This window comes from Daldinia caldariorum (genome assembly GCF_022478825.1).
Source record: "Daldinia caldariorum strain CBS 122874 unplaced genomic scaffold F4812scaffold_13, whole genome shotgun sequence".
NCBI lineage: Eukaryota > Fungi > Ascomycota > Sordariomycetes > Xylariales > Hypoxylaceae > Daldinia > Daldinia caldariorum.
The window spans coordinates 148,799-166,952 of NW_025953049.1; the positions used below are offsets into that span (position 1 = coordinate 148,799).

At 47.8% G+C, this 18,154-nt stretch overlaps 3 protein-coding genes across 3 annotated transcripts; 1 reads left to right on the forward strand and 2 right to left on the reverse strand.

Moving 5' to 3' along the window:
• Positions 1–856: 856 nt before the first annotated feature.
• F4812DRAFT_90115 (uncharacterized protein) lies at positions 857–3,740 on the reverse strand. The gene is made up of 3 exons (XM_047939524.1): positions 3,113–3,740; positions 2,949–3,059; positions 857–2,892 (listed from the first exon to the last, which is right to left on the reverse strand). The coding sequence occupies exons 1-3, from the start codon at positions 3,231–3,233 to the stop codon at positions 920–922; spliced, it is 2,205 nt and encodes a 734-aa protein (XP_047788258.1). The 5' UTR covers positions 3,234–3,740; the 3' UTR covers positions 857–919.
• Positions 3,741–8,011: 4,271 nt separating this feature from the next.
• On the forward strand, positions 8,012–10,589 carry F4812DRAFT_90142 (myo-inositol-1-phosphate synthase). The gene is made up of 4 exons (XM_047939525.1): positions 8,012–8,190; positions 8,272–9,139; positions 9,247–9,849; positions 9,969–10,589. The coding sequence occupies exons 2-4, from the start codon at positions 8,415–8,417 to the stop codon at positions 10,267–10,269; spliced, it is 1,629 nt and encodes a 542-aa protein (XP_047788259.1). The 5' UTR covers positions 8,012–8,190; positions 8,272–8,414; the 3' UTR covers positions 10,270–10,589.
• F4812DRAFT_435205 (uncharacterized protein) lies at positions 10,528–14,144 on the reverse strand. Its single transcript, XM_047934745.1, has 5 exons — positions 13,348–14,144; positions 12,939–13,288; positions 12,552–12,874; positions 11,958–12,495; positions 10,528–11,883 (listed from the first exon to the last, which is right to left on the reverse strand). Exons 1-5 carry the CDS (start codon positions 13,694–13,696, stop codon positions 10,909–10,911), a joined length of 2,535 nt encoding a protein of 844 aa, XP_047788260.1. The 5' UTR covers positions 13,697–14,144; the 3' UTR covers positions 10,528–10,908.
• Between the last annotated feature and the right edge of the window lie 4,010 nt (positions 14,145–18,154).

Consider the following 18,154-nt stretch of genomic DNA (forward strand, 5'->3'; position numbering starts at 1 on the left):
AGCAAACACGCAGTATCCCGTTAGCACGAACGTTTCAACAAGTGCCACCAATTTCGATATTTCGATCCAGGAGCACGAAGGAGGCAAGTAAGCGAGACAGGGAAAACAGATCGGAGATAGCATCACTTCTATAGATACGATTATCACATGTTGCGATTTACGGTTATACGTAAGCAAAGTGACATCTTTGATGTTCGCATGGACTTGTTATTTGATATTATTATTCTCGTTCCGTTTGCTCCCACAAGAGCATACCTTTACCACTATAGGTTTGCGCAAACGGTGTGGCTAGAGCAAGTATACTCCTGGTGATCTACAGCCTTATGCTTGTGCTAGATCTCAACCACATCACTCCCCCCAATTCCACCTTCCTTCCATTGCCCTTTCTTCCATTTTTCTCCCATCATTCAAGGCACCCTTTATATCCATCTTGTGGGACCTTCCATCCCCTACCCCAGTTCAACACGCCTTCCACTATATCCAAGGGAGACGCGAGCGGCAGTACGCATCAGGCCCGCCAACCCCCAACGCAGATAGCCTGAATGCAGCCATGGCCAGAGGGAAATAGATTCCCAAGGCACCAAATTATGATGATAATGATATGGTGCGCATTATCTAATTATAAATACCGTAACAAAAAAAAAGCGGATATCTCGTCAAGGGACCCAAAAGGTAAGCAACTACCAATTCCGAATGGAAGATTGAAAAGGGTATATGCGACCCCCCCAAAAAAGAAAAAAACCGACAGCATTCCCGAAAATGGGAACCCCAAAAACGCCAATGCTAAAACATGATTGAAATCGCACAGCTAATGAGACCGAAGCGGCGATATGAAAAGTCCATCTCAACAAAAGAGAGCATGTCGTCGTTACAAAGTAGGGAAGATACCTTGTATATGCAAATCGGGACGTAAATTCTTTTATAGCATGCCCATTCTTGTCATTCTCTTCTCCATCCTCGGTATCGGGCTAGCTAATCCACCACGGCCTAGAGCTTGACCGGGAGCCAGGCGGCTGCCGGTGGGTAAGCCAAATGGCCGGTTGAGCCCCTTAGGACCCGGACCCATGGGGCTTGGGCCCATAGGACTCGGTCCCACGAAGCCAGAGCCAGGGCCAGGGCGAGGCGGCCTCGGTGGTGGAGGTCCTTGCATTTGTCCGCTTGGTCGGCGGGGTGGGTATCCCGGCCTCAGTGATGGTGGATATTGTCTCTGGGCTTGCATGGCAAACTGGATTCGCTTCCAGGCATCGCGCTCACAGTACGATCTACCGTCCACGTCGAAGTACCCATCGCGGAGGACAATACCGCAGTCTCCGCATCGGAAGCAATTTGGGTGATATTTCTTTGAGGATTCATCCTCGAGGTATTGGCCCTCAATACCTATATTACAGCTCCCGCAAAGACTGCCGTTAAGTCTGTGATAATGCTGTTCACAGTACGGCTGATCGTTCAGGACATAGAATGTCGAGGAGGAGAAGGGTTCTCTGCATGTTGTACATACGAAACATGCCTTGTGATAACGCCCAGTCAACCGTCCATCTGCGGATGAGATTGATTTGCCCGTGATAGGTTCCTTGCAGGCTTTGCAGTTACCACGAGAGTTCTGGCTTTTGGACGCTTGGCGGTTGTGAGTTGGCCGAGTTGGCGGGGATTGGCTTAACCCATCTTGAATTGCGGGATCTCTGCGGTCAGAACTACGATCGGAAGGTTCAAATGGAATTGGCGGTATCACAGGCATATCTACCCTCGGATCCTGTCCCCTGAAGCTGGCAGCGTCTAGACTGGTGTGTTCTGGAGGCGAGAAGCGACTGGAAAGTCTCGGCGGCTCGGAGCCCCTCCCAGATGCTGATCGCTCCCTAGGTGAAGGGGATTGTGGTTTAGTTTGCATCGCATCCATCGAAGATTGTAGGTCGTCTAATAGGGCATCGAAACCTGACATATCAGATGGTCGTCGCGCATCTGGACGGGAATTTACTGATCGGGCCGGGCTCGTGTTTGAGCTGGCTTGACTCGGTCGAGACGAGTGAGTATAGCCAGAGTTGCTGGAAGATTGCGATATTGAAGATGAGTGGTACCGATTGTTAGTATTAAATTCGTCGCCTAGGTTGACGGAGGGCTTCCTACTGCCGTCTCGGGTTGGTGGGCGTGAACCTGTTCCTTGTAAAGGTGGCGGCCGCAACGCATCCTGCGCTCCAAATGATGGCTGTTGCGGTCCTTCATTAGCCATAGCCACCCTATCCATAGCACTATTCGATGAACTCCGCATTCGATCGGACCTCATACCAGGCGCTGAGGGTACACGCTCCGGTACGTCAAGAACTTCGTCGTTTGCTTGGAGTCTATCTGGAAACGTCTCGGAGCGTCTGCCTAGGCCAAGTGGCGCCGGCTCTAAGTCATTACTACCCCTCTTCGGCGCGCCAAATCCACTATATCCATTAGCTCGAGGCGCCCTAGGGGGTGCGAGGCCGTTGCTATTCTTGGAGGACGTTGAGCCCGAGGTCCCTGGCCGCTCCATGGAATATCTAACTCGCAATGAATCATCATTGGACTCTGCCGTGTGATCCTGGCTATCATTCCGCGCGAAGGGGTTTTTCAGACCGGGCTTTCGGTTCATCTCGAACGGTCCAGGCGCAATCATGTTCATTCTTGCTAAGAAATTCGACGACTTATTTGGGCTCGTGCCGTAAGTAGAATCGGCTTCCAAAGATCCCGGGTCTCCAAATCCTCCATATCCACTTGGCCGCCTAGGTGAGCCTGCGATTGCTGGTGCATAGTAATCATCTTTGTTAAAATCGGCACCAGGCCGTTGATGTGTTGGTGTCTTCGGTGAGATTGCTTGAGACCCAGTAGAAGAGCTTATCGGGGTCAGTTGCTCTGTCTTCTGGAACGCGCGATCTACTATTATGTTAGCCGATGTAATGATTTAAGAGGTAGTTAATGGGTGAGCATACTTGCGGCAGATGTATCGACAGAAGGGGGAGCGGCACGAGAAAACTTATCAAAGACATTTGCCTTGAGCGATGAAAACGCGCCACCCAGAACATCTGGCATTGGTGGGGGTGCTGCTTCGACGGTTAGCCATCTCCTTAATGAAATCATATGAGGAATCGCGTACGTTCTGCTGCTGCAGGTGTGCTGCCGCAAACATGTTCTCCCATCATAGAAATCTCAACTTGGTTCCCGCAATTGGAACATTTTATCGTCGGCATAAACGCCGACTGCCGTGGGTCGTCCATCACGGCTTAAACGCGTGATAATCCCTTTATTTTGTGTTTCCTTCGCTTTCCCTTATTTAGAGTTGAGTAAATTGATTTTGTACATGAGTAGTTTTTTTTTTACCCGATTCGCTTTTGGCTCGAGATTTACATTCGTAGAAGTAAAGTTGACGATGTTGATTTGAGAACCACGTCAACAGTAGGGTTCTCTCTACAAGTACCAATCCAGAGGAGAATAGAAAATGGGTCTGGCTCCTGTGCTAGGCACTGCGTAGATGTTGTGCAGACACCCGAAACCCCAACTCCACAGTTCCGAACAGCGAGTGCCACAGCTTCGGATGGGTTGTAGGTAGTTTCGTCGGTGAAGCCTGTGTTTAGAAACGACCAGACCGCGAAGGTAAGCCTTGCGATAGGTTGGTTGTATGCAGTTTCGTCGGGCAATGAGTGGTCGCTGTATGAGCCTTCGCTTCGACGATTTTTCAGCCGGATAGGCGAACAACAATTGGTCGAGAAGAAACAAGATCCGAAAAGGTTTCAAGAGACCTTTGGGCCTGTAAAGGTCGGTGAAAAAAAAGACCTCTTGGACGTTGCAACCTCTTGTCTCGAAAGGGTGGAGGATGTTTAAACGACCCCCCCTGTCCTTCAACCCCTGACTGAACTGGCTGGACTATTACCTACTACCTAGGTAGGTACAGGTATGTAGGGGTATTGTACCTACCTGTAGGTTAGGTACCCATGCACAAAGCAGACCACTAACCAAAGTCAACCCCCTGTTTCCCTGTTCTTCCCCTGTAAGTCTTGTAGGTCTTGGCAAGTAATAACTTAAAGAGTGCCCGATTAGGTACAGCTCCTTGCCGTACTGTCGTATTAGTCGAAATAAATGGATGAATGGTAATATCTCGCAATCGCAAAGTTGATTTTTTCTATTTTCTAGCTTCCAACTTAGGGCATAACATTAGTTAGCAAGGAAGTGCAGAAACAGAGAAAAAAGAAATCTGACTGATCCCATGGTAGCAGGGTGACGCCCGTATTATATATGATAAATATGTGGGCGCATAATAGGAAGGATTCAGGAACTCAAGTTCAAACATTGGTGATTTTCAAATGTTTGACCAAAAACGGCAGCCTACTTAGCAGTCAGTCGCTTGTTGTTTAAACCTGACTACTACTAATTCATCAATATGAATCTGTAGGATTCTATTTTGTGTAAATGCCGTGTTCCGCGCTGTATTTATTTAGTAACTACTTCTAATAGAAGTAAGGCACGCCCATCAGCCGAGACGTGTAGTTTCCACCTCGTGGATAACTTTAGGATTGAGGCAATGTCGCCCTTTCTTTCCATTCCCTTAGGTCCTCGACTTCCTCAACTTCCACAGATGCTTCCATACATAGTACCTCCTTACCTCATGCGAATCGGTACTGAACGTAATTGGTCCGTGCTGACGACAGCGGACATTGGATGTGTGGTTGTGCACTTACTTGCTTAGCATCACAGCCGCCTCGCGCGCTAGAAAATACGAACGTGATATATTTAATGATATATTTAATAAAAGAAAGGTACCAGAAAACTCCGGCGACCCGATTAAGGGATCAATTGACATACCGAACCAAGTTGTCAAACAACCATATAGGTACCGCGAATATTACTACACTAGGGAAGTTCACGGAAACCGACTTGGAGCACCAGTGGACAAGCTATGTAACACTAATAAAGCTGTACGATCTACCTTCTTTAAGCAATTAACAATCACTAAGCTGATTTAGTATAGCGCCACTATGACATACAGGGCTGGCACGACCCGACACGACCTGAACGGGTACCTTGCAGCTTAGATGTTATCGGTGATTCGACAATCCGATGCCCCTGTCTCCACTTACCTCTAGTGCTGCTAGATATATGGGCCAAAAATGGAGTACCCTGAGAACTGCAATCTGTGGGGAGTCCAGTTTGGAAGGGACAAACCAGGGGAGGAGATGGGGGGAAGTTACACTATGCCTCGTAAGAATCGCTAGAATTGCTATTATCGGTATGCACGTATTATAGCAGGTGGGACAGTAAAGGTACCTAACCTAGGTACGATGGCGATGGCTAACGTTACTCCAAAATTCGACCCAAAGTTTTCTCCCGGCTCACCCTTTCTTCCTCACGGTCCGGTCTTAGAGAGTCTTAACCCTGACAAGTTTGATGTCAGCCAGCTTGTCCTTTTCGATTTAACCAGATTTGTTCACACCATTTTTCTGATTAATATGAATAAAGACGATGTGACCATAGACGGCAATGCCATAATGCCATAATTATCTCAGTAGCCAATCAGTCCCAGACGAACTCAGATTGAACCACGGAAAAAGGGCATCGAGAAGGCCTGGGTTGTCATGGGATACTATCCTTGTTAGATTTACTCCTCCTAACTTAGGTACCTACCAATAGTGGTGTATCTTGTTTACCAAATATGGGTTTCGTGCTGATTATCGTGATAGGTATGGCAACGATTTGAACGTCATTTCTCCATCTAACCAACTACATATAACTAGTACTATCCAAAGTTGTTAGTCCAATTTGCACATTGACCACTTAGCTAACTGCTTAGCATCTCTGATCGGCAATCCCATGGCCTGAATGGCGGACCTCATGGGTCCCCCCAGCAAATTTGGCTACTGTGCAACATCGCGACCCTTATGATCTTGCACTTCTAGCGCGGCTGATCTATATCTATCTCTCCGCAAAATCAAAATCATTGATCGTCCTGTCATCTGAGTTAATATCAACCCAGAGCAAGAGAGGATGTGTATACTCCATATCTCTCGCGGCATTGGCGCAAACCTAGATGCTTTACACATTGGTCTATCGAAACGTGAAGCATTCAACCGCTCGGTGGCCCTCCTCGTCTAGGTCTATCCATATTATGCGGTTCGTTCGCTCGGCCCTATGCCACTCTCATTGCTGCCGAAGACCCTTGTCCCCCCGCCTGGTTTAGGTCACAACATGATCTGCCGTAGCATACCTAGGTCACTTGACGTTAACTCGCGACAGACAAGATGAATGCTCATGATCTAATGAACGAATAGGAAAATAGATCTTATTAGATGTCGTCTTCGATCCCAATGCCATAGAAGCTAAATCTACAGGCGAAGAAATCTCCGGCGACTAATGAGACTCTAAGATGCCCCCTATGTCAGGTATGATTGAGTTCTATGCAATCGAGTTGTCACAATTGAGCCTTGCATTGGGCCGTGGACGCCCGGCGTTTCTTGAGACTTTTCTCGGCCCCTGGGTCGCTACGGAGTAATGATCCAAGACTTGTGTCCAACGAAATTTTATAGCCTACTTCGCACCGAGAACAATGGGTTGATTGCCAACGAAAAGGAGAATGCTACGGAATACCGCGGTATAAAATCCTATTAGTACCCTATAGCAAAAATACCTCCTAGGCATCATTACCTGATGCGCAGACTCTTGCCTTGTTCTCATATCCGAATTGAACCCTTGAATGCGGAAATGAGGCTCAATACTGCATCCTACAAGTGGGTAACCCTTCACTTATACTACATGTTATATAGCATGCAACGTGCCGATTTTGTGGAATGTGGCCTGCCTTATTTTATACGATTTGCTTTTATTAACGCGAAAAGATCCACACAGATGTATGCGAACCTCACAAAGGGTACCTTAGGTTAGGTAAGTATGAGTGCCTAATGAACCAATTGTCTTATGAAGAAACTGGAAATTCGCAATCCGTCAATGTTTTAGGTATTATTATCGAAATGCCTAACGTTTCCCGTTGTAAGACAGACAGGACTTCTTTCCTAGGACTCAGTTCCCTTGTGATAGATCGAGTCTGTCTCAATAGGCGGTGTCCAATAGGAACATTTAGCGTATCCCCCCTTTCCATGATAAAATTGGCCGCACATTCTACTTCACATGATTCGACCTCCCTGTGTGTGCCTTCACACATAATGTTTGTATATATTAACCAGATCTAGATTCGTTCACATGTTTTTAAGTAGGTGTAATATCTCGGTATACAAATTCCATCACCGTGATGTAAGACAAAGGTAGATCCCCTCACATTACTTTTTCGAGTAGCGCTATTCTAGAAGACCGCTAAAAAAAATTCTATTAGTATTAGGTAGGGAACCTAAATTTTTGAATTATGACACGTTTTCTTTACGGTCGTACCATAACTTCTTCGGTTGGATGCACGAAAATGAGCAGCTACATGCTGGTGTAGCCTGCGAGGTGATAGGGGTTACCTTCAGCCAAAGGGAGCGAGATATTCTCATCCGTTGATAATGCAAGGCACATCTGCAAAGCAATGTCAAAACAAAGTGAAGGATGCCCCCAAAAAAGGGGCATAAATAAGAGAAAATGCGACCCGACATCGCTAAGTTTTTGCATCTTTTTATACGTCGAAAGCTCCTCGTTGGCCCTAAACTCGGCCCAGTATTGACAACAAGACGTCTCCCATTGACCAATCATACCATCAATTACCCCGCTACGTATTCGTAAGGGTTCCTCGGATCCCTTACGTTGGGTTTAGGCGGGGAGCACACGACATCCAAACCCACAAGAGCTGTCCAACTACTGCAACGAATCGTAATCGTGAAGTGTAAATCTGTCGGTAGAATCAGCTATTTGTCCTGTCATATATCGTGCCACTTTTCTGGACTCTTCTTGCATGCGTTGTCCTTCTTAGCCCACTACGTAGCCGCAGTAGTGGCTTGTCTAGAGTTCCCGACACATCCGCTGCTTTTACTTAAGTTGGAGCTACTGCCCCCTCCAGAGCTCTAAACTCTCTCTATCTCTTGATCTTTTGCTTCTATAAGACAACATTTCTTCTCGGTTGATAATATTTTGAGACGGTTCAACGACATAGTCGTATCTACCCTCTCTTCTTACTCAACCCTCTTGACCGGCCGATCGCGCTTCCGAGCAGCGATCACCACAGACCGTCAAGACGTTTTCCAATCTCCTTAACTCGTAAGTACCCCTTCACCGACTTTACCAATCGGCAATGTCCAAATTATTACCTCAATTCGGCTTTTCTGACTTGCTATGCAGCGTTCACCACCCGTACGCCGGAGCCCGCTGCTCTGCTTCGCCCGGAAGCGCAGCGGACTCGCCCTTTACTCAGTAAAGGGTTGCCCTAGATACCTCGAAAATACACATTAAGGCATACCCGCCAGTAACAAAACGCACGCACCATGGCACCGCACGCCGAAGCAGACACGGGGCCCACGTACGGGAACGGAAACTCGAACGGCGCCAATAACTCGGCTTCTTCGCCGTCCAGCGAGCTCTTCACCGTCAGCTCTCCCAACGTGACCTACACCGAGAAGGAGATCCTATCCAAGTATACCTACCGGACTACCAGCGTCACCAAGGATGCTGCCGGAAAATACTTAGCCACGCCCAAGGAGACGGTGTACGACTTCAAAGTCGACCGCAAGGTCCCGAAGGTCGGCATGATGCTCGTGGGTTGGGGTGGTAACAACGGTACCACCGTGACCGCCGGCATCATCGCCAATCGCCGGGGCCTAGTCTGGGAGACCCGCGAGGGTCCTCGCGCCGCCAACTACTACGGGTCCGTGATCATGGGCTCTACGATGAAGCTCGGCACGGACCCCGTCACCAAGCAGGAAGTCAACATCCCGTTCCACGACGTCCTCCCCATGGTCCACCCCAACGACCTCGTCATCGGCGGTTGGGATATCAGCAGCATGAACCTCGCGGACGCCATGGACCGCGCCGCCGTGCTCGAACCCACCCTGAAGGCGCAGGTCAGGAAGGAGCTCGCGCAGATGGTTCCCCTGCCGAGCATTTACTACCCCGACTTCATCGCCGCTAACCAGGAGGACCGAGCGGATAATCTGATCCCCGGGAACAAGGCTTCTATGGCTCACGTCGAGAAGATCCGCCAGGATATCCGGTAAGCTTTAATTACATACCTACCTACCTAACCTAACCTAATATACACCCAACCCTTTGCAGTAGTTAGGTAGATTAGGTACTTTTACTAAAACTTGGAATCAAAAGCGATTTTAAGCAGCAGCACGGCCTAGACAAGGTCATCGTGCAATGGACCGCGAACACGGAGCGCTACGCGGACATCCTCCCGGGCGTCAACGACACGGCGGACAACCTGCTGCAAGCGATCGAGCAAGGGCACGCGGAGGTGTCTCCGTCGACGGTGTTCGCCGTAGCGTGCATACTCGAGAAGGCGCCCTTCATCAACGGGTCGCCGCAGAACACGTTCGTGCCCGGGGCCGTCGACCTGGCCGAGAGGCACGGGGCGTTCGTCGGCGGGGACGACTTCAAGTCCGGGCAGACGAAGATGAAGTCGGCGCTGGTGGACTTCCTGATCAACGCGGGCATCAAGCTGACCTCGATCGCGAGCTACAACCACCTCGGCAACAACGACGGCAAGAACCTCAGCTCCCAGCGCCAGTTCCGGTCCAAGGAGATCTCCAAGAGTAACGTCGTCGACGACATGGTCGAGGCCAACTCCGTCCTCTATAGCAAGGGCGAGCACCCCGATCACACCGTTGTCATCAAGTACATGCCGGCTGTCGGCGACAACAAGCGTGCGCTGGACGAGTATTATGCGGAGATATTCCTCGGCGGTCATCAGACTATTTCGTAAGTTTTTTTTCTCTCTTATCCTATCCCCCTTCCCCTTCCCCTTCCCCTTGCCCTACCTTATTTCCCTATCTACCCTATTTCCTAAGCTACCTAGTTTACTAATCTCCACCTCGTAGCATCTTCAACGTATGCGAGGACTCCCTGCTCGCCTCCCCGCTGATCATCGACCTCGTCGTCGTGACCGAGATGATGACCCGCATCAGCTGGAAGCTCGCCTCGCAGCCGGCCTCCGAGTTCCGCGGCTTCCACAGCGTCCTCAGCATCCTGAGCTACATGCTCAAGGCCCCGCTCACCCCGCCGGGGACCCCCGTCGTCAACGCCCTCGCCAAGCAGCGCAGCGCCCTCACGAATATTTTCCGCGCTTGCGTCGGCTTGGAGCCCGAGTCCGACATGACGCTCGAGCATAAGCTGTTTTGATTTTAAGCTGCTTGTGCTGAATCGGGCTATCTTAAAACACAATTTTGAACTTTGGGGATAAGGGGGTTTGGTCCTGTAACTCGCTTTTATTCTTCGGTTGTGGTTTCTTCTACCATAACATAGCCATCTAGGGCTCTTTGTTCACGGATATAGCTCAACGCTCCGGTCACATCATGCACGGGATTTCAACATCCTAGTTGCTCAAAATAAAACAGTTAAGGCTTGAAATGCAATAATACATCAATCAGATCTTGGATTTGTTCGTCCTCCGAATTTATATGTACATTTGGTCTCGACCCCGTGATTTATCTTGACTCGAGTGCTTCGCAATATGTACCTTAGGTACCTAATCGTATGTAATAGAAAGTAGGTAGGCAGATTAAGTTCCTAACCTACCAAGGTAACTAACCCAGTGTATGTATGTTATCGGAAACGCAGTAGTTTTGAGCAAGCAAATTGGGAGAAGATTGCTTCTCTATCTCCCGAATGGTATCGCCGCCCCCAAGATCCCCCTTAAACGCCACCGCTATGCCAGAATTGTGAATATGTAAGTAAGGTGCAGCGCCATGCATGTAGATAACTTAGTCCGACAGTTATGTCTTTAGTTCTTTTCGAACAGGACATTCCAAAAATCCCTTTCTACAACCAAGACTTGCTTTCCCTCAGCCGTTTGTAATGTTCGTAGTTTTTCCCCTTGAGCTGTCCTTCGTGCGCTGATATCAGATCCGAACCGCTCGTCATGCTGGCGCGGTTGTCTTTAATCTGAGATTTCTTGTTATCGCTCACCTCTTCGAAGAAATAGTGGTTCGCAGCAGCCGAGTAGTTCACGCGCCACGGCACTACCAGTCCCGCGACCTCGGGGCCATGGCCGCAGCTCCCCGACAGCGCGGTGCTAGGAGGGGAGTTTACGGCGACACTGAATAGGTTTTGAGGCTCGGTGTAGTCGGTTACGAGCCCTTGGCGGAAGAAGACGAGATAGAGCAGGCATGCCACATTGATCGCGAAGACCGTGCCTAGTACGGCGTAGAATACGCCCTGCCAAGATTGCACGTGAGAAGACGTGTATTGTTGGGTGCGCATGGACGCCTTGAAGGACTCGTAGACACCTGGATGCATCTCAACCTCGGGATAAATCCAGTCCACACGGTACGTCGATCCAAGAGATGCAGCGACGAGAGTCGACGAGGACAGCACTGCCAGGGCTTCAGCCATGGAGGGCAAGAACGGGTCAAGCGCGGCCTCGCGTAATATGAAATTCGTCATGATACGTGCATTGCTCGCGTTATTGTTCTGCACGCCACCATTAAGATCCATAGAAAGGCGCCACTGCTCAGCCAAGTTCCTCCAGTCGCCGGACGGCTCAGGAGGATTTTTAACATCCTTGTTGCCCGATGCGGCGGCGTACGAATCAGCATCTTGAGGATCCTCGCAGTGCGCTCCCATGAAGCCACCGGATATGCCAGATACGTCGAACCGGGTAGAGCACTTGGGCGTCACCCATGACCGCATCTCACAGAGTGTATAGTCAGTAACAAGACCTGACTTGGCCAGCACGTACAAAGATTCCGATCTGGCGACCGAAGTATTGGTGATCATGTTGTAGTCAATCGGGAACTATTAGATGTTAGTCCACGAAGATCCGTCATACAAACTAAGGGCCATGGAAGCGGAGGGGAGAGAATTCTAACCATTTGGAAGACAGGTGGTCGACGGTGATACTTGGCACCCCATCGAAAAATATCATCAACTACAGTCTTGTTGAGCCATTCATCATCAGTCGGAGGCGGCACATCGTTGAACCAGTCTTCTACGCCGATTCTCTGCCCGGGTATCTCAGTATCCTCCAATCGGGCGTCAGGCCAAGTAGAGTACACAAGGGGTGCCAACTCGTCATGAGCAATATTGACACACATGACATTGACTACAGGTGAAACAACGCTGGCCCGGATTGAGTATTCACCAACACCTGCCAGATCATCAGGTTGCAATATATCGTTGCGCGGGTCTGTCGCTGCTAAGTAGACGCCTGCGTGTGGCATCGCGAGTGTGACGTTGTTGATAATCCTGCCGTGGGCTTTTAAGCTGGATTCCGGGTTTCCAAATTCAGTCTCGATCCAGGTTGATACCATTGTTGTATTGTCGAATAGACTATGCTTTCCCACAGGTCTTACAGCGAGTCTATCCAGCGGCGAAGTCTTCTCATCGTGGATGGTTTGCCATTCCGTCCTGGTATAGGAGTTAGTTCAAGAGTAATGGCACTGAGGGGGTGTGATGTAACATGCATGAAGGTAAGCAAGTTATGGTAAGACTGGCCGGAGTACTGAACGTCGAGACAAGAGGGCGCCGAACTATTCGGGTCCATATTGAGGTCAATGGGGGTCGAGCAAGCTTTGCGAACGTAGAAAGGATTCGCATAGGAAGCTTTAACCAGACCCTCCAACTCGCGATTCTCCCATCGGCCAAACATAAGCTTAGGGCTTACCATGGCATCCGACGCCGTAGTATAAAACAGGGAGCATAGAGTGGCAAGAAGACTTACGACACCCAACAGGGTCATCGCAGCATGGGGGACTCCTGCCCAATAAGTAAGCAAAGAGCCCGGTTGCTGAACTCATTAGTTGGTATTAACAAACAGCCAAAACGTTAGATGTGCTCAATGTTTTACTTACAATGACCCAATTACGCATTGTCATCTCAGCGAGAGTAACACCCTTTGCCTTTTTAATGAAAGCCCTTCGAGATAAGACTTGACCGAGAAGAGCAACGTAAACTGTGACAAAAGATATTTCGATGGTCTTCGCGATCAATGTACAAACAAGGGTGGCCGTCGAGGGCGCCATTTTCCACCCGTCACTAGAAGATATCCCTCTCCCATATCGCGGCTGGTAAATAGAGGTAACAAACCATAATCCACTTAGGAGTGTAGAATATAACGACAGTAAGACCAGAATGATATATTCCCAGCTCCAATGCTTGATGTATACATCCCGCCTCGAGTAACAATCGAGTGGCGGGCGCGCTAAAGAAGCGGTTAGCTTTAAAAATCCTAGGCCAAAAAAAGGCGAATCCCATATGTACCGTATCGTGCAGCGAGATCGTCTAGATCGATGTCGCTAGCATCATCAGAGCTTGCACCGCTCTCCTCTGGGACTTCGCGTGTGTTTACCGTATCCATCGGGTAGTTCTCCGTATCACTGTCGCGATGCTCCATCTCGCGATGTGGCGGGGCGTCCTGGTAGTCTTCTCTGATCTCGTCGTAACTGCCATGAATCCGGGAGAAAGAATTGCTTTTGAAAAGCGCCGTCGGAAGGGAACCACCTAACATTTCTTTGAATCTTGTGCGGCGCAGGGGTCCCGGTTCCTCTAGATTAGCTGCGGTGGAATTGCGAGCTTCATGTTCCATACCAACTTCCGTTCTAGGTTGCATACTGTGATCGAATGGCCAAGATGCGAACGTGTCGCCGGCCGTTACAGTGTTCGAGAGTACCAGGGGGTTGAAAAGGGAAGTTGGCTACTGCAATGGCAACCTCGTTATATGTTCTTCGGAGATATCTTGTGATTCTATTTCCTTCAACGTCTGTGGAGGCGGTACCGGTGGCTGAGGGGGGAATTAGCAAATGTTGGTCCGCTGCTGGTAATAAATTCCTTCTGATTACGCCAAGCTGAGAATGTTGATGGTAGAAAAATGGGCACCTCATCACGATTCTCCACGACCGCTGATCTACATTTACGTAGGCACCATGCCCGAATTTGTTGCTCCTTTACTACCTGGTGTTAAGGCACGATTAAGGCGAAGGACCTAGACGGAACCGGTCAAGTTGATGATGCGGAAAAAAAAGAAAAGAAAAAAAAGCGATAGCAAACACTTTAGTACAAAGCTGCACAGTGCTGGGATTACCAACAACAAGATAGCTTTTAGGGTAGAATGCTGCTTTCTTTCGCTTTTCGTCCACTCACCGCAGGGGATCGACTGCGGATAGAACCCAGGAGAGGAGCCAGGTTCGAACTGACGTGGGTTGCATGTAGCAAAGCGGGTAGTGGACGGATACGGTGCTTATCCGCTGCACCAATAACACGATAATGTTGACGATGTTATATATGTAAAATCCATCGCTGCTGTCTGTCTGTTTTTGACTTAAAGCATAGACTTCTTCGAATATCACACATGGCTTCCTTAGTAGAGTTTGCGAATCTATAATCATTGATAGCTCAGAAACAGTACTAAATCAACGGAGCACGACGAACAGGAACTAACAGAGAACTGCAAGCCTGCTCCTCGAGAACGGACGCGTATTAAGCATTGAGATCTCTCCCCCCTTGCCTTCACTACAGAAGGAGGATGCACTGATGATGCTAGGGGCCTAGGGCTATCCAGGCGATGGGCTAGCTGGGGTAATGAAGAACCCATCATTTTGGGACGTCGAACCATACATAGCCCAGCCTTACACCATTTAAAAAACACAAATCACAAAGTAGGTGAAGTAAGGGATAGGGGGTAGCGCATCGTGGCACTTGCATACTATGTAGAAAAGAGTTATATGGAAGAAAGTTGAAAGTTGAAAGTTGAACACATGGAAGTCAAAGAAGCGAACCAGTTGGTGTTACCTCCAGGGCTCGCGCTTACTTTCGTGGCTGCCTTAATGGAAGTATTCCGTACGTAAGTTACACTAATGCATTGTATCTTCTCATTTGTATCTTGCACTAAGGTTATGGATACCACTAAGGCTTTAGGGCCTAAGCAACCTAAAAAGTTACGATTCATCCACTGAACCACTTAAGACCACATCATCTACTAAAAATAGAAAACAAAGTACTTAGGTATGGATCCGTACGTTGCATCAAGCGGGAGCCTCATGGTGACCCGATGACCTTTTAGATAGCCTATACATAGGTAGGTAGGTTGGGTACCTCCTATCTTTTCTTATAAAGAAAGTCAGATTTTGAGATTTTCATAAATAAGATGTTGGGATGGTGAAGCCGAAAAGAAAAGAAATTCATTCTTGCCACATAACAATCGGGTATGCATTTCCCGTGCCTTATCAGGATCTGGCTATCTTCTGTGCCCGAGCGGCGTGTTTACCCATGACTGCATCCCCCCTGCTTGTCTATTTCAAATACTAAAAAAAACATAGGTAAACTTTAGAGCGAAAAGTCGAGAATCACCAAAAAAAAAAAAAAAAAAAAAGAAGGACATGTATCCTAATGGGAACTGTTTGTTTAGTTTTGGGAATTTCGCTTGCATGTTATCTAAACTCCGGACCATCGATATTCTGGCAACACTTACAAACGCAAATATCTAACCGAAGCCTAGAAGTACAAGGGTATAGAGACAGCATGCAGGGAATATGTTTCGAACCAAAAGTTGTTAATCTATTAGTAACATAATAACAGTCTTGTCGAACTCGACAACTCAAATTCTACGGATCATTATTCTATGATTGCTTCTTATGTACGAGGTCTTATAATAATTTCTATTCTTGATCGCATCGGGCGATCTTCACTGTACTATGTATCAAATATCATTATTCCAGCGACAATGAAGCTCTTGGACCTAGCGCTTGATCTTCTTCTCTTCCTTTTTAAAGCCAGGAAAGGAAAAAGATTCGTCAAATTTAGGAAAGGATACCTAGATGATGATGCTATCGTTCTTGGCAAGCGTGGTCCGGGAAGATATGACTGCTAGATAGTGTATAAACCACTTCCCCATGTTTTGCATCTCCAATGACGGGCCGAGTTGCGCGTTTCTATAAATAGATGTCCTAGCAATAGGTACCCCTACGGTGACTATTTGTCACAACTCGCGAAATTCAAGGAGCAGGTATAGGAGAACCCTTACCGAGAACATGGCTTGCATTGTTTTGAAAGAGTAAACCCAGTAATTCTCGGCACAGATAGCCCTGTCAATTTCAGGAGGTACATTCGCACATTCGCAGTGTAGCAGAGGATTTGATTGCCTGTTTTATCTTGGGGCAATGACCGAAAGTACCCAATATCATGATACAATACAACTGTCACGTCGCAGAGCATACAGTAGGTAAAACAACTTCGTTGTTCCGCAAGGAACTCTAACTACAGTTGCTTTGAAGCCAAAGTTATATACGGAATAACCCCTTTGTTCCAATGAGACTCCTGACAACTCGCATCAAAAGAGTTGGATATTAGGAGACACAATGAAATACTCCGAAATTTTTGAAGACGTTACAATCGTATTCCTAGTGCTCGCCGAGAGTTTGTTTTTTTTTTCTTTTTTTTTAAAAAAAAAAAAAAGGCTTCGTATAGGTCAGAGTTCTCAGGCATGTTTTATGTATGTACTCTTCATCCGATCAGGAAAGCAGATCATACCTAGGTAGGTAGGTACCTAGTTAAAGAGGGATACATACTCGAAGCTCGTCACCGCTCTCGGTTGGTTGAAGAGGTAGGTAATCATCGGCTACGACTACGGAACTTCACCACTAGGCGGCATATAACGCTTGGGTACCTCGAATACCGGACACGAGCCGGATTGTTGAGAAATTGTCATCGGTAAGCCCCCCGGATGCAGGCAACCTGTTGTGATGAAGTAGAGCGGGAATACTCTCCACTCTACCTTTAATTGGCCCTCGGGTTTTGAAAAAGCTATATTTCGAAGTATGTTTACGAATGCGGAAAATAAGACGACAGATAGGCTCTGGTATGCCCAGAGTAGACGTTACAACTACCTGCGATATATCCCGATGCAGCAGGAGGCACAAACGCCTAGAGCTGAAAGATGTCGTAATGGGTTTGATTTCGACGAGGCTAACGTAACGGAGGGGGGTATGGTTTAAACAATTTATTGAACGAAGCGTCTGATCTGATATGCCTAAATGAGAATGTTCCTGGGGGATATATGTCTTGCTCTTATACATACCTAAAGGATCCCCACAGACTTCAGCTGCGAAGAAAATCCTATTTCTTACCTTTTAGGTTAGGTACTTAGGCAGGTATCAGTTATGACCAGAAGGTGGTGAGAATTATTCAAGGAGAAAATGCGTTCGTAGGTGTTTGTACGTATTACTGGTCGGTGTATTAATATGTGGTTGAAGCCCAGTGATGAGTGACTTGTTTCAGTCTCCTACAGTTAAACTGCGTCGCTTTTAGCCTCTAACTCTTCGCTCGCGTTATTAATACAAGTAGAGCGTCCTGTCGTAGTTAACATGTAGTCAGGAAGGCGTCAATGATATCTTGAAGTGTTGAACTAGACAAAACATCTTATAGTCGACAATTCTATACTCTGACTAGATTGTATTAAGCATTATTTGCCTCTGCCTCTTTTCTATGCATCTGTCTCCCAACTTTCTTTCCACGAACTCTGGTTTAATTTAAAAAAGACACCGAGTGCATAGCCGATGGCAATGTAGATCTCTATGGAATTGGTGTTAGGATCGGCTTTATACGCAGACCATGGGTTCATTCATCAGCCTCGCTCTAGACCGTAAAGTCAAACTTACAAATACCTATTGGTTGCACATCGCACATTTCGTGGCCACAGTCTGCAACTCAATCCAGAGTACGATAACTCCAGCGGAGATCGTCTTCGCAATAGACCTCCTAGTTCTTGTGGAGGGGACTTGATATTCTCCCACGGGGTAAATGTGGTGACATGGGCTTTCTTTACGAGCTAGCTTGTACTGCTCGTTTAGAACTTTTGGAAAACCCTTTAATATGCTTTTTTTGACTTGATATGGGCTGGTCTTAGGTGTACTAGTTTGGGTTTTTATTAGTGAGTGCACTACCTATCTCTTCTATACCTCTGAAGCTCGCATAAACACTCCCTAAAGACTTTCAAGGACGAAAACGAACCAAACTGCAGAATCCAAGAACAATGGAGAATCAATTGTAGGACGGCTATTTCCTCGAAATCTAG